This window comes from Lutra lutra, chromosome 15 (genome assembly GCF_902655055.1).
Source record: "Lutra lutra chromosome 15, mLutLut1.2, whole genome shotgun sequence".
Classification (NCBI taxonomy): Eukaryota; Metazoa; Chordata; class Mammalia; order Carnivora; family Mustelidae; genus Lutra; species Lutra lutra.
In genome coordinates this window covers 36284788-36301314 of record NC_062292.1, presented here as the reverse complement: position 1 = coordinate 36301314, position 16527 = coordinate 36284788, and the positions used below count along the sequence as shown (strand labels likewise).

General features: G+C 38.7%; 1 protein-coding gene across 5 annotated transcripts in view; it reads left to right on the top strand.

Annotated features, from left to right (window-relative positions):
- Window positions 1-1847: 1847 nt before the first annotated feature.
- C4BPA (complement component 4 binding protein alpha) overlaps window positions 1848-16527 on the top strand; it is a 29596-nt gene continuing 14916 nt past the window's right edge. For 2 of the 5 annotated variants that reach the window (XM_047705533.1, XM_047705537.1), the window contains exons 1-4: window positions 1858-2073; window positions 10420-10585; window positions 11534-11716; window positions 12551-12650. In XM_047705533.1, coding sequence (XP_047561489.1) covers window positions 10426-10585; window positions 11534-11716; window positions 12551-12650 — 443 coding nt within the window. In that variant the 5' untranslated portion in view covers window positions 1858-2073; window positions 10420-10425. Of the gene's footprint in view, window positions 2074-3795; window positions 3994-10419; window positions 10586-11533; window positions 11717-12550; window positions 12651-16527 lie in introns of all 5 variants that reach the window. The other 3 variants (XM_047705536.1, XM_047705535.1, XM_047705534.1) reach the window with 3 other exon arrangements.

Sequence of the window (16527 nt, the reverse complement as noted above, 5' to 3'; positions counted from 1 at the left end):
GGAGCGGCTGGGAGGGTTTAATGAGAAACAGTAGGCAGGAAACCTAAGAAGTTAAACATCTTAGAACAGAAATGGAATTTGAGGTTTTGGCAAGGTTTGGGGAACACTTCAGGATGAAAGATGCATTGAAAATAAGAAAACAAACAGATCTCTTCTGAAGGCAAGAGCGACTAGAAGAGGGGTGCCCCGTGGTTCAATCAGTTACTGCCACTTCCTGAGGGTGCAGGAGAGAAGAATGAGGCACCAACAAGTCTGCTGTAAGACAGAGGGAGCAGAGGTCAACAGTAGAGAAGACTGTCACCCAAACAACTCCTTAGTCTCATATTTATTGGAAAGTAGATAACAAACAACAAAGAAGCTGAACTAGGTTACACATTGACCATGAGTCTTGTAGATACGTGAGAAGAAAGGCCAAATATGTCTGGTCACATAGGACGTAACTTAGAGTTGAACAAGCCCATTCAAAGGGATGGTTTGATTAACTGCAGGTGATCTCTGGAGAAGGGGAGTTGACAGAGAAATGAAGCAGGCAACGTTCCACCCTGAGCGGGCCAGGCGTTCCCAGCTGCTCAGCTTTAAGGACACATATCATCCTCTCCCCCAGAGACCTGTTGTTAGTACATGTTTTTCTTAAGGCTATATTTAAGCATGCCCGGTGACCAGTATAATTTCTCATGGGTTATATTTTAAGCAGTATGTTCTTCTAAGGGATGGTTACAAGTTAAGGGTCTGCCTTGGGCTCAGGTCATGATCCCAGGGTCCTGCTCAGCGGGGTGTCTACTTCTTCTCCCACTGCCCCTCCTCCCACTCATGCACGTGCTCGCTCTCTATCTCTCTCTCTCTCTCAAACAAATAAAATCTTAAAAAAAAAGAGTGGCTAAGAGAGAAAATGTGAGGTGGATAGAAGCTGCTGTAGAATGATTGTTTAGTGGGAGTAGGAGGCAAGGTCACTTGCTGAGAAGAAGCTCTTTCAGTGACCTAGAGAGAAAAATTTGCAACAGTCACTATGGAAAGTAAAGAAAAGCCCTCCAATAGATGGAGAAATGGTATTTTGAAGACAAAACTTTAAAGGTGGTGTTTTCTTCAACTTAGCTCTCAAGACTTGGCACAATTCAGAATCCTCCTCTACATTCATTCTTGTCAATTGGCAAATCAGTCTCACCTTTTGATTTGGCTCATGTTTTCTTTACCTCTTATAGCCTTCTCATTTTCATCTACTCATTTTTCCACTTTTCATTCAGAGGAAATGAAATCCCGATTCTCTGTCAAAGCCTCTGTGGTGTTTCAACGCCACTCTTTTCTGAGACCTTTATGAGACTTTTGGTGTTTATGACAGAAAAAGTGAAATTTTCAGGAAAAACTGCCCTTTAATAGCTGTGTCCCATCAGTTAACATGTATCGAGTATGGATTATGTTCCAGGCAACTGGGCCCATAGCAGGAAGTCAATAAACTTGTTAAATTCCCCACCACTGTACTGTCTTGGGGTGGAATGAAGACCAGCACAGGGAAAAGTCACCAGTCAGGGAGCTCCAGGAAGGCCTGCTGGACCTAACATCCTAGAAAGTGCGTCAAGGTGGGCCTAGTCTCAACCCTACAGTATCCAAGTTTTCTAGGCTAGGTGGATTGCGTCGTATAGGTCTGTTTTGAATTTAGGAAAAGAAAAAAAGAATTCTGGCATCAAATTCATACTACCATTCCACTTAGGGGAAACGGTTGGCAGAGAAGAGAAAAAACGATTGCAACATGTTATCAGGAAGCAGGGTTAGTGCCCAGGAAGGGGATTAGGTAAATACCAGTGCTTTATTTCCATTGTTAATCATTCACTGGGCCAATAAAAAGTTTCTGCCCATCCATTAGAACTTAGCCCATCTGTGACCAGCCAGCCGCATGGCTGGAATTCAGGAACTTCTTGGTGGTGCAATGACTAGCTAGCTTCAGGGTACTCTGGGAAACTCTCATCTGGAGAAGAACTGAAACTATTACAGATCCAGACAGTTTTTTTCCCCCTTGAGAAACGACCCAAGGGACCACGATTGAGTCTTCTATTTCTTCCTCAGCTACCTGCCAGGTCAGTGGGTTATTTGGGGTGCCTTGGGGAAAAGGCTGGTGATTTGGCCCTTTAAGGAGGGCAAGAAAGACAAAACCCTGGGGGTATTTTCAGCAGAAATCTTTTCAGGAGTACTGCATTAGGGTGTTATATAATTTGAAAAGTATTTTTAGTCCTTCTAAGCCTCAATTTTTTGTTATAAATGGGCAAATAATAATGCATACAAATAAACTGAAGCAGAAAGGAAGTAGAAGGTCACTCTTGTTATTGTATCTAAAAGTCGGGTGTGTTGGTTCAATGATTCCTTACCATCTCTCCACACAGAGGAGTTGAGGCAGGAGGTAAATCAGAATGTCCAAAGGGGGTTTGCAGAGGACCCGGTTTTTATAGTCTGCATCCTAAAAATTGATACAGGGCCCTTTGGAGATTTTATTAACCCCTCCCCATCTTCTCCACCATCCACAGCCAAGATCTTTTGATTTGATAATAAGAAGGATGTTGGTCAGCCTCCAGTTACTTTCTGAAGCTAGAAGCCTTGACTGTTCTCACCTCCTTTTTCTTCCCCACTTTTCTGAATCTGACAACATTGATTACCCTTCCTTCTGGAAATTTCCTTCTTCCTTGGTGAGGCAGGACACAGTACTATTGTTCTTATTTCAACTCCTCAGCCACTCTTAGCTTAGTCCTGTTCTATCCCTAAAATAGAGTAGTACAGAGAGAATGAATGACAGAGCATCCAGAATGAGCAGAAGCATCAGGGGAGGTTTGAATTAAGTGTAGTGATACACTTGGATATAATAGGAGTACGCAAGGAAGACGCTGATAGATACAGAGATTTTAGGAAGGAGGTGAAAGTGTGGAAGCAAGTTCTTTCTGGAATCTGAAAGCGATGTGATTGAGTGTGTAGCTGCAAGAAAGAAGTTGAGACTAGAGAAGAATATTACCCTTTCAAGAGGCATGCAAGCAGAGTTTAGACAAAATAAATACATGGACTTAAAAAGTAATCTCTAATGGAAGGAGAAATTTGGGGGCTGAGAATTCTCCCAGCACCTCTCAAATTGTACTGCACTGTGCATGCCAACAGTATTTATGTTCAGAGACCCATCACCAATTCAAGACCATAGCTCTTGAATTGGTCTCACCTCTATAGGAATTTAAAAGGTGACAATGTCATTGAAATATGAGGACATTTACTAGGAAAGTCTTAGTTTTTTAGTGGGGAGCTAATAGCATTCTAGATTTTATAGGGAATGGAAAGATGATCTAAGTTTACTGTCATCATTTGAGAGAATGAGAACCTGAGACCCAAGGAGCTCACATGGCTTCTTCAAGATCATAGAATTGGACTGTAGTGAAATGGGGCTCAAATTTGGGTCTTCTTAATCCAAAAGTCCTAGCCACCATCCCCATCCTCTGTAGTCTGCTGAATCCTGTGCAGGTTCTGCTGGAGGACCACAAGGAGTAGTGATGGTGAACTCCAGATGCTCCCCAGGTGTCACCGGGCCACCACATAGCCTGAGAACTAGGGAAAGAAGTGGGATCACTGAATCATTGATCTCGTCTACATTAATGAAGCACTTCACAGACATTATTCCATTTGGTCCTCAGGAAGGCAGTTAGTCATTCACACTCTGAAGATAAAACTATATTGAATTTTACTTATTTCTCATTTATTGGGTAACTGTTACACACCAGTTACAGTATCAGGTCAGCACTAGGAAGTTGAATAAACATCTTCGTCTTCAAGTGTCCACAGTCTGTTTTAGGAGGCAAACGTGAGCAGAAAATATACCATTACAATTAAGGCCTCAGCAAAATACTAGGGGAGCTTAGAAGAGGCTGATATTTCTCAGTGGAGTTGGACAATTCTTCATTAAGGAGGTGATATTTGATCTGGACAGTGAATCAAGAGAAGGTTGGAGGTAAAAGCATCTGTCACAAGAGATATTATATGCAAATTCTTGCAAGTGTTTTTTAAAAAAAATCCAGAATGGGGCGCCTGGATGGCTCAGTTGGTTGTGTCTGCTTTCAGCTCAGGTCATGATCCCTGGGTCTTGGGCTCACTGCTCTACAGGGAGTCTGTTTATCCCTCTTCCTCAGACCCTCCCTACCACTCTTGTGCACACTTTCTTCTCTCTCTCTCTCTCTCTTTGTCAAATAAATAAATCTTTTTTTTTTAAAGATTTTATTTATTTATTTGACAGAGAGAGATCACAAGTAGATGGAGAGGCAGGCAGAGAGAGAGAGAGGGAAGCAGGCTCCCTGCTGAGCAGAGAGCCCAATGCGGGCCTCGATCCCAGGACCCCGAGATCATGACCTGAGCCGAAGGCAGCGGCTTAACCCACTGAGCCACCCAGGCGCCCAAATAAATAAATCTTAAAAAAAAAAAAAAATCCAGGATGTATTTTGAAAACCTCCATGAAGTTGAACTACAGTGTTTTAAGTTTGTAGAAGCAGAGGGAGGGTTGGGAGAGGTAAGGAAATCTAGCAAATTTGGAACCATTGGAATTTTTAAGTAAATTCCTTTTTAGGAATATGACAGTGTCATATTAGAAGCCGGCTTATGGATGTATAAAGGCGTTTTAGTACTCTAGGGTGGGTGAAGGGAATTATGAGAACATAAACCCAGACTATGGAAGTGAGATGGAGGAGTGAGCGACAGATTCCAGTGTTGCTGTGGCAATGTGACAGGACTCAGAGACTGAATATGGGAGGGGGCAAGAGAGAGGAGGCTAGGATGACTGAAGTTTCTAGTCTGGACGGCTGGATAGAGATGATTACCTGAGCTGAGACAGAAAACATAGAGGTCAAGGGTGTTGGAGCGAAGATAGTGGGTTTCATTTGGGATATGTTGGATTCAAGGTGCGGGGGAGATACAAAGGAAGCGGTTGGAAAACTGATCTGAACTTTGGGAACTATACCTTACACTTGGAAAAAAAAAAAGGATTTTTGCTTAAATAAGAAATCTAACCATCGGTTGCCAGGGGCTTGAGGGTAGCGGAAATAGGGAGAGCTTCGTAAAAGTATATAAATTTTTATCTGTAAGATGAAGAAGTTCCAAGGATCTAATGTAGAACATGGTGACTATATTGGTAACACCGTACTGTATAATTAAAATTTGCTAAAAGAGTAGATAAGTCTTCTCACCAAGAAGAAAAGGATAAATATGTGAGCTAATGATGTGTTCATCAACAAGATGGGTGGTGGGGGAGGGGGCAGTCCTTTCACAAAGAGTACCTATGTAAATCACCATGATATACACTTTAAATATCTTACAATTCAGTCACTTACACCTCAATAAAGCTGATATTAAAAAAAGAAAAAGAGTGTGCCTGGGTGGCTCTGTTGGTTAAACGACTGCGTTCAGCTCAGGTCATGATCACGGGATCCTGGGATCCAGTTCCGCATCAGGCTCCCTGCTCAGCAGGGAGCCTGCTTCTCCCTCTCCCTCTGCCCCTACCCCTGTTTGTACTCTCCCTCTCACTTGTTCTCTGTCAAATAAATAAAAAAATAAAATCTTAAAAAAAAAAAGAACAAAAGAGAAATCTAACAGGGGTGACTCAGTTCGTTAAGCATCCAACTCCTGATTTCTGCTCAGGTCAGGATCTCACTGTCATGGGATTGAGCCCTGAGTTGAATCTGCTTGAGTTTCTCTTTCTCCCTCTCCTTCTGCTCCATAAATAAATAAATAAATAAATAAATAAATAGGTATTTTTAAAAAGAGAGAGAAATCCAACAGAGTGAAAAGTTTGAGTTTCCTTTCAGGATTACAAATGAAAACTATAAGAATTCATTTATGGATTTGCAAAGAAAACTCACAGGCATTTATCACACTCAAAATTAGAAATGTAAGCTTTGTATTATCCTGGGCAAAAAATAATTTGTGAAGATAACCTATTACAATTATAGATTTTTCCAGAGTTAAAGGTTTTGTTCAAGTGGCAGAGCAATGATCTCTAAAGTCCAGAAATAACATTTGCAAGGTCACCTTTAAGATTCAGATACATACCTTTGTGAAGCTATAGGGGAACACAAAATAGTTTCTCCTTATTTTGTTGATATTTCTCTCCCTGACTTTTAGAAATATTCACAGTTTTAAGGCTCAGCAATGGAATTCCACTTGTTAGTGACCAGAGCAAGGAGGTCGGCTTAAAGACTCAAAATTTATGTATGCGACTGAATAGGGAAGACTAAGATTTTTATTAGCAACTGAGTTTATGAAATGTGTAAGTTTTTATACACTTTACAAGAAGACAGTTGGGCCCAAAGGTCTGTGAGTGATTAATGGGTAAAGGTCAAAGTCATGGGAGTAGGTAAGTTCCTCTCTGGAAGACAGGGAAAACTAGGGGAAGAAGAATGCCCAGAACAGGCCCTTGTGTGCATGAGAGTCTCTGTTCTGGGTGAGGCACTGGATCTCACCATCACCAAAGTCCACAGTGAAGACACAACCAATGGTTTCTGGTCCAAGTCCAGTGGGTGTTCCTCTGTCCTGGGTTTTAATTGAAGTACCTTGGTGTTGCAGCCAAATGTCATTGTAATTATACATCACCGTTTTAATTTTATTTTTATTTATGAGAGAAAAAGAGGGAAAACAGGGGAAGGAGCAGAGGGAGAGGGATAAGCAGACTCTGCACTAAGTACAGAGCTCAACTTGGGGCTTGATCCCAGGACCCTGAGATCTTGACCTGAGCCAAAAATCAAGAGTCAGACATTTCTGTCCCCATCATTATTATGATGATGTTTTGACTCCAGGAATTCTGGTCTTGTCAAGGTCACATACCAACTCCAATCCCATCCCTCTTTTCTCTGACATTTCTCTCTAATGTTTTCTATGTGCCACTGTGCACCAAGCCAAGATACCTCTCAGAAATTCTGAGACACATGTATAGTTATCATTCCTTCTTTATAAAACAGGAAATTGAAGCTTAGAGGAGTGGAGTGTCCTGCCCCGGGGACACACAGTTCCCATCTGAGGGAGACAGGATTCAATCCACATAGCCTGGATATGACTTCAGAGCCCATGCTCCGGGATCTGGCAACATACTGTCCTCCTGTGCTCCCTAGCACTGTGTTTGTGGTCCCAGAGTAAAGTTGAGTGATATGAATTCCTCAGCCCCGTGTAGGGTCTGTATATATGGTGACCTTTATCTCCTGTCCTAACCTGTGGAAGGAGGAGACTAGTTTTTGTTCATTCCTTCCCTCTTCACTGTCCTCTGTTGAATGGTTGAGGATATGATGACTTCAGGTTAAGGATAGGGAAGAGTCTAGAGTAAAATCACTAGGCTCTGTTCTTCTTAAGAACTTTAAAATCAGTGAAAATCTGACCTTGACAAAACAAAGCCTCTAAGAGTAGATACGGATGTGGAGCAGTATTATTCCTCTTTAAAACATTTTATCACTAGATGCTTTTGAATGTAATGTCAACAAACATTTCTTGAGTGCTTTAACTGTGTGAGGTGCAGTGCCAGGTACCAGGTACCTGGTACCAGGTACCTGGTGGGGCAGAGGCAAGTAAGAACCCACCTCTGACTTCAAGGACCTTGAGGTCTAGTGTTGAAGACAGAGGTTAAATGTCAGTTTTAAGCCACAGCTGAATCAAAGTTAGAAACATCGAGCTGTAATTAGAATATGAAGACTGGCCTGGAGACAAGGAGGGAACATTGGAGAAAGGACTGGCAGAACAAGTAGGAATCAAAGAGGGAAGAAGGATAAGAGGGCAAGTGATAATGGGCAGGGGTGCATTATAGGAAAATGTTTGGGACCATCAGGGATCCAGATTGTTCAGGTCAACCAAAGCATGGGGTCAACCAAGCACCAAATGACAGAAAAGCTCCTTGCTAGAAGCCAGTGAGGGAATGCCAATTCCTAAAGGATCAGTTTGCTGAAATCAATTTGCTAAGTTTGTCAAATGGTCAATTACTGAACAACGTTTTAAATATTCATTTTGAATATACTCATGATTGTAAATGTCTTCTTTTTGAACACAGCTAATGAATATGTTCTTTGTAGCAGTATTTTAAGTATTTCTATTCAATTTCTTAAAAAGTCAAGATTTAATCTTATGGCTCTGTTTTTATATATATACTCAGGAATATTTTCTGGAGTATATCCAATGTACCTATTTTTATTGTGAACATAATAACTGCAACAATTCATATGGGGAATTTCCACTTTATACTATACTATCAGTCTCCTGAGTTTTTGTAGTCAAATTCTATTTTGCCAATATATTGGTATTTTTATTTTACTTTATTTCATTTTTTAAAAATTAAAAACAATTTCCAGCTTATTTTTAAAAATTTTAAAAATACATATTGATTTTTTAGCCTTTTTCTTCAATTTCACTGAAATTCAACCAATGCTATGAACTCATCAAAAATTAAAGAAACTCATTTCCATAGTTTTTACAGGTCATAACAGTTTTCACTGGAACAGAGAAATTTATCATATTTTGCAAATTTCATGGATGATTTAGTGGATTGGTTTTCACTATGTGGAACTAACTTACTCCCACTAGTCTCCTGTCTCATCCAGATTGTCTGGGCAAGAGGAAGAGTCTAGAGATTTGGAGTGGAAGGAGGGGCAAACAAAAAAGAAAGTGGGTATGTAAGGGCCGCAGTGCTGGTCTCCTTCACGCATCTTTAGACCACCTCAGTGTATTCAGTACAAATTCTGTAAACATACTTTAGTAAGCCAATACATTTGGTAAGTGGATCATCTCGTTGAATTTATTTATTTATTTATTTTGGCGGAATTGTCCTAGTGGCCCTGTCTGGAACTCAGGGGCCAAGATGTCTGTCAGGCGGAATGGTCCACAACTGATGATGGGTGGAAGAATGGCTTCATCAGAACTGAGTTTTGGAAAGATAGGATCAAATGAGTCATTACTCGGTTAGGAAGTTAGGCCTCTCCACCTAGTTTGAAGGGTCATTATAAACTTGTCTCTTTCTGTAACGTGGGGCAGAAACATCTTTGAGGTAAATATTGAGTGCACTACCAGATAATGTGCATAGTACGAATTAAGAACACCTGGGACATATAGAATCATCTGGATCTAACAGGTATCAGAATAAAAGATAAAACTCAGTATTTCTTTGGAGTTAACTTCATATATTCCTTTGAGGACAAGGACTATTTCTTTCTTTTTTTTTTTTTTTAAAGATTTTATTTATTTATTTGACAGAGAGAGATCACAAGTAGACGGAGAGGCAGGCAGAGAGAGAGAGAGAGGGAAGCAGGCTTCCTGCTGAGCAGAGAGCCCGATGTGGGACTCCATCCCAGGACCCCGAGATCATGACCCGAGCCGAAGGCAGCGGCTTAACCCACTGAGCCACCCAGGCGCCCCGTGGACAAGGACTATTTCTAATGTAAATTTAAGATTTAAGATATATTGTTTTCCCCAAAGGGAACAGGAGTGGTGGTGAAGAGAAAAGTGACCTTCATGATTTTGCTTTTAAAAAGTCTTCAAATAGTCTGATCAAATATGAAAGTATAATTTGTCACATATATTTTTCTTTTTCTTTATACAGCTATATGTATATCTATACATACAGATATACATATCTCTCCATAAACTATTCATTTAAAATTGCAAATTGCTTCATGCTTTATTGCCTCTGTTGACAATTGTCATGAGGAACTCTCAATACGACACAGATCTGACTCCTTTTCTCTATTTCATCATTTTCCTGCCTTTCGTTATAATTTTGTCTTACATTTGTTCCCTCTTCTCCAACTCCTCTGCCATTTCCATGGTCAGACCATTTCTGTGGCTCACCTGGCCAACTGGCCAACTGCAGTAGTCTTCTTCTTCAACCTTCCTGTTTCTTCTCTTTGCTTACTTCAGTCTCTCAGGTACACACCTGCCACAGTGATTTTTTAAAAGCACAAGCACTGGGTGTTCAATGCACCTAATAAATCCTTGAACACTACTTAAAAAACTAATGATGTACTACTATATGTTGGCTAACTGGACATAATAATAATAATAATAATATAAATAAATAGAAATTAAAGCACAATAATGAATCACTCCTTAGCTTTAAAGTAAAAAAGGGGGAAACAAAATCCAAAAATGAAAAACAGTGGTTCTTTATTCCCTAAAGAGCAGCATCTATAAATTCCTAAACTTGACCCTTATATCCCATTTGGACACTTCTATAAGCTGTCCCTTCTTAACAACCCTTTCCCCTTCCCTTCCTCTGAATGGAGGCTAACACTCCCTGTGTCATGTTTTAACATTTGTGTGCATGTGCTTTCTTCTACTGTAGGTCATAATTTCCTTGAAGATGTGGACCGCATAGTACTTACCGTAGTGCTTTATGATGACTAGGAATTTAATGACTGCTTATTAAGTTGAAGTCTTTTGCAGAAAAAAATGTGGGAGAATCATCAGGGCATGCACCCCAGAGCTCTAAATGGGATCCTTCATAGAAAAGAGAAAATGGCAGCCCAGCCCTTCTTTAGGCTGTGGAGAGCCTCTGATCCAACTTTGTTCCAAATGATCTTGGTCGCTGCTCTAATGGCTCCTGTTCTTGGTGAGTACTAGAGAAGTAAGTTCAGATTGGTGACAGACATTCAAGATCATCCACTCATTCTCTCTTAACACCAACAGATGATTCAACTTTTAGCAGAAAGCCACTTTCAGCAACAAGAGTTGATTTGATCAGGAATTTGGAATTTGGAATTAAAGGGGATTTGGAATTATTTGGGATTTAGGGGGAATTGATTTTATCCATAGAAGAGATAGTTTTCTACCCACCTCCCGCTAGCATTTCTTCTCCAGGAATTTTCCAAAACAGTTGTCTCCCAACCATGACTTGAAACAAGTTGGTGTGATCTATCAGCCCGACTGAACAATTTTCACTGCCTCTGGATCTATCCAGAATAGAGAGGAGAAATAAGACTTCTCCTAGGGCTCCTGAAAGGCAAATTATTGGTCCCCTATTTAATTCTTGCAAGGAAAGCAGGATTAACATCTTTATTTTCAAGGACCTTTGCATCATTCAAAATCCAATGTGTACGAAAAGGTACAAATTAAGAATGTGGTTCTTACCCACCTCTCAGCCACCTGGTTTCCCTTCCCTGAGACAAGCAATTTTATATAATGGTATTATTCATGAAAGACTATGTTTCTGTTGAGGAAATTTGTAGGAATTGTTGGCTTTGCTCAGATATCACTGAGTCAGCAGATATGAGGACTCTGAAAGAAGGATGAAATCACATCTATCATACTTTAGATAAATTATCTCATAAACACTAGAGAAGGGATGAAAAATTTCTGCCTTTTATCATTATCACTAATCAGCAAATGTGTATTACTGATCACTCACTAGATTCATTGAACTATGAGGACTATGAGTTATTATTTTTCTTGATTAGAAGAGAAAAGAATGGTCCTTTATCTAAAAATCATACTACTGAAACATTAAGATGCTGTGTTTTGAGCTCTAACTTCTGGCACTCTTTGTCATTTTGGTGTCCAGGAGATTGTGATACCCCACCAAATTTAGACTTTGCTTCTCTAACAACTGTGGTGAATGAGACATACTTCAAAAGTGGAACTGTCCTGAGGTACACCTGCCGTCCTGGCTATGGCAGGGTTAATTATGTAAGCCCGACTATTACCTGTCGGTCTAACAAATGGGACTACGACGAATTCTGTGTCAGTACGTATGAACATTTATTTTTCTTATTTACGCTTTTCACTTCTTTACAAAGATGTCTCAGGAATTAAATTTTCTCAGTGCAAATGAGAATCTTTGGTCACTAAGAAACCATCCAGTTGTCAAGTCACTCATTTCAATGTACATAAGTGTGCTACTTTTAGAAAAGCATAAATAAAGAAACAAATAAAACAGAAATTATGAACTGCCCAGTTGCAGTGAAAAAGAAGCTTATCCTTTACACTATAATTCACTTAAAACTTCTTTCCAAAGTGAACTACAAATTCAATTTTAATATTTTGAAAACAAGACCCATTCTTTACAAAGTTATAAAAAGTTCGGTGGCTAGAGAGAGGTAATGTGGTTTCCAAAGAAACCTCAACCAAAGTATCTGCTGTGTTTGGAAGAAGGTTCTGTGATTCACGTATAGTGGAGAGTAAATTCTGTAATGTTCTTACAATAGTGAGGGTATCTACACTTTCTGTTGTCCCTTTGGTGACCAAGGACATGCATTTTTAAGTGGCTGACATACAAAGTATGTGCCACAGATCCAGAATGGAGCTAGCTCCCTGATCAATAACTATCCATAGACTCCATTGCCATAGTGATTTAACTGAGTGTTTTTCCTCTAAGGGTGAAATGTACCAGAAAAATAGGAGATCAAACTTTGTATTCATTTATCCTCCAAAGTAAAAATTTAGTGAGTCAGGATCTGAAATAAATTTGGATCTCAACCTCAGGATCTTTCTGGAAGCATAGGTCAAAGTTAATCAGTCTTCTAATGCCTTATCTCTGAGTATTTGGAATCACTCATTATCATTTTAATTTTTCTCTCAGAGAAACGATGCAGACATCCAGGAGAATTAGAAAATGGGAAGGTGATAGCTGAGACAGAGCTCCTCTTTGGATCACAGTTAAAATTCGTTTGTTCGGAAGGGTGAGTGTGAAACAATGTATAAACAGTTGTTTTAAATTAATTTTTAAAAAATAGATGATGTATTTCAAAAGTAAAAATGATGTTTTTCAGAGTCCATAGTCTCTCATGAAAAACAATCTGAGGGGTTTGAAGGGGCGGGGGGTGGGAAGTTGGGGGAACCAGGTGGTGGGTATTAGAGAGGGCACGGATTGCATGGAGCACTGGGTGTGGTGCAAAAACAATGAATACTGTTATGCTGAAAATAAATTAAAAACAAAACAAAACAAAACAACAACAACAACAAAACTAGTGATGTATTGTATGGTGACGGACAAAACATAAAAAAAAAGTTTTTAAAGATAAAAAAATGAAAAATTCATGCTCTCACATTTCTTATAGAAAGTTGAATAAATCTGGTGTACTATGATACAATTAAGAAACTTTAAACAGAAATGTAACTATTTTGTTTCATTTTGGAATAAAGAGTTACATAAATAATTACTTCATAGATAAAGATACAATAAGAACTAAAATGTAAGGTAACATGACAGTATCTATATTTATATGTACATACTTATCATGGATTTAAAATTGTATATATTTTATTTTATTAAGATAGGTTTTATTTAGGGGCACCTGGGTGGTTCAGTGGATTAAGCCTCTGCCTACCACTCAGGTCACGATCTCAGGGTCCTGAGATTGAGCCCTGTGTCAGGCTCTCTGCTCAACAGGGAGCCTTATTCCCCCCCTCTCTCTGCCCACCTCTCTGCCTACTTGTGATCTCTCTCTCTCTCTCTGTAAAATAAATAAATAAAATCTTTAAAAAAAAAAGTAAAAATGATGTAAAACCATATACACTGAGAATTTTCGCTTCTACCCTCTTGCCATCCACCCCATTTCTTTCATGTCCTTAAAAACAGGGATCCACATTAATGGGTTTCTTATGTATCTTTCTAGTGTTTACTTTTATAAACACAAGCTAAAAATTAGTATATATTTTTATTTTACTCCTTTCCAATAACAAATGTAGCTTTGAGTCTTGCTTTATTTTTACTCGTCAATATATACAGAACATAGTTCCACATTTGTGCATAGAAGTTCCTCAGTGATTTCACAAGGTCACAGAATATAATTGTGTCATGTATCATGGATTAACAGTCTCTTGATGGATCCATAGGTATTTCTAATGTTTTGCCATTCTGAAGAGTGCTTTGATCAACCACTTTGTACATATATAATTTCATACAGATGCAATTATATCTGTAGGGTGAATTTCCAGAGTGGGATTTCTGGGTCAGAGTATACATATTTGAAAATTTGAAAGATACTGCCTAATTGCTCTCCTTAGAGAAGGTTATAATGTTTTGCAGAGTATGTAAACATCTGTCTCTTCATAGACTTCCCAACTGTGTTGTCAATCGTTTGAAAACATGAAATTTTTAAAATCTTCCAAATTAAGACTAAACATGAAATCTTACTGTAGTTTCAATGTATATTTCTCTTATCATGAGTGAGATTGAGCATATTTTTATGTGTTCAAGAGATATTTGTATTGATTTGTGAACTATTTGGCATATCCTTTGCCTGTTTTTAAGAATTAATTTCTGCGGCTGAGGTCGAAGAGGTTGGGGCCTGTATTCTCCTAAAGGATTTTGATGGATTCCTTTCTCACATTGAGGTCGTTCATCCATTTTGGAACATTTTTCCATTTTTTTGTGTCTTCCTCAATTTCTTTCATGAGTTCTTTATAGTTTTTGAGTATAGATTCTTTGCCTCTTTGGTTAGGTTTATTTCTAGGTATCGTAGGGTTTTGGGTGCAATTGTAAATGGGATCGACTCCTTAATTTCTCTTTCTTCAGTCTTGTTGTTGGTGTAAAGAAATACAACTGATTTCTGTGCATTGATTTTATATCCTGACACTTTACTGAATTCCTGTACAAGTTCTAGCAGTTTCGGAGTGGAGTCTTTTGGGTTTTCCACATATAGTATCATATCATCTGCAAAGAGTGATAGTTTGACTTCTTCTCTGCTAGATCTTGTTTCTGATAGGAGCTGCAATTTTCCCTCCAAGTATATTATTTTTCTTTTGACTTGGCTATTGATTTACTTTTTTTCTTCTTAAGGAAAAATTGTTTTCAAGCTTCATATTTATCAAACTTTCTTTTTAAAATGGCTTCTGGATTTTAGGTTTTCGTTTAAAAGCCCTTCTCTAATACAAAATTTTAAACTATTTGCCTAGATTTCTTCTGCTGCTTTTATGTTTTCATATTTTTTGGTGCCGAAAGCTTTGATCCATTTGGAGGCAATATATAATATACAGTGCAAGATATATATCCTAGCCTATATTTTCCCATATGACTTTCCCGTTATTTCAAAAGTCCTTTAGTTTGCTGATTTGAAAGTGCTTTTTAACACTGTATTAAATTCTCATATATATCTTGTATGTATCTGCACATGTTCCTACTTAATTCCGTTGTTTTGCCTACATAGTCATGTACACATTTCACAGTGATGTACTACCAAGGCTTTATAAAATATTTCAATAGCCTGTATGAGTAGTCCTGCCTTATTGTTTTTTTAAAAATTTTTCTTGACAATACTTGTTTATTTTTCTATATAAAGTTTAAATTCAGGCATTTTTAAAAATCAGTACTGGATTAGTGTTTAACTTAACTTTTGAAGAAACTTTCCCCAAAACTTTCCCTTTACCCTCTTAGGGTCTCTGACTGGGTTTGAGAATTAAGTTGACATAAGACTAGCAGGAGAAGAGCATACATATTTTAGTTTTAGATGTCCATGGGAGCCTTCACAGGAAAATGAAGACCCAAAAAGTGGTTAAGCCTCAGTGTTTATATACTAGGTTGAAGAAAAAGTAGCAACTGTGGAAATGTAACCTCTGGAAGTAACCTATGGAAGGTTGCAGGTAGATAAGGGTCATTTTGACAAGGTCTGTCTGTACAGATATCTCCTGGCTTCACCTCCCCATCTCTCATGATAAGTTTGTTCTTTTCCTCCTGTTATGGGGAAAGCATCTTTCACATAAGAGTTTTATCTCCTGCTTTCAGGAAGAAAAGGAGAGTTCAGAGTGCCTTCCTTTGTCTATTTCAAGTGCTTTAACTCAAAATAATCTTTGGTAATTTTACTCTTAGTTGTTTTGATACAGACAATTTACCTCACCCTTTTGTTGCTATGTGATGCTCTTTTCAAATGTAGCTTCAGTGGACACCTGGGTAGCTCAGTGGGTTAAGCCTCTGCCTTTGGCTCAGGTCATGATCTTGGGGTCCTGGGATCAAAACCTGCATGGGGCTCTCTGCTCAGCAGGGAGCTTGCTTCTTCCTATCTCTCTGTCTGCCTCTCTGCCTACTTGTGATCTCTCTGTCAAATAAATAAATAAAATCTTTAAATAAAACAAAATGTAGATTAAGTATTATTTCTGCAATACTTATTTGAAATACATTTTAAAATAGCTATTTTGTTGTTTTGTGTTCCTTCTTCAGGTTCCGCAACTAAGTATGTGTTGATTCCTCTTTGCTTGTCCCCTGTGTTTAAGATTTTCCCCTAGTACTGTTGTTTCCTTTTGTTTGATTTTCGCACATGTAATCCTCATTATTCCCTTACTGTGTATGACTCATGAGATGTGAAGTGAGAAGATTCAGAAGGGAAGTGCTGTTGGAATGCTGAAAGTGTTCCTACTGGAGTAACCGGAAACCACATTTTCCCCTTGGTTTCCTGGGTAGCTTAGAAAACATATTTTCAAGAAATTCCAAAATAAGTAAATGCTTAATTCTCAATGTCCTTTATCTTATTAAGAGATTCACTTTTCTTTGAGTTAGTATTAAATAAGTCCCAGGGGCTCTAGTTTGCCAAAGGCAACATTTCCATTAGTGTTCAACCACAA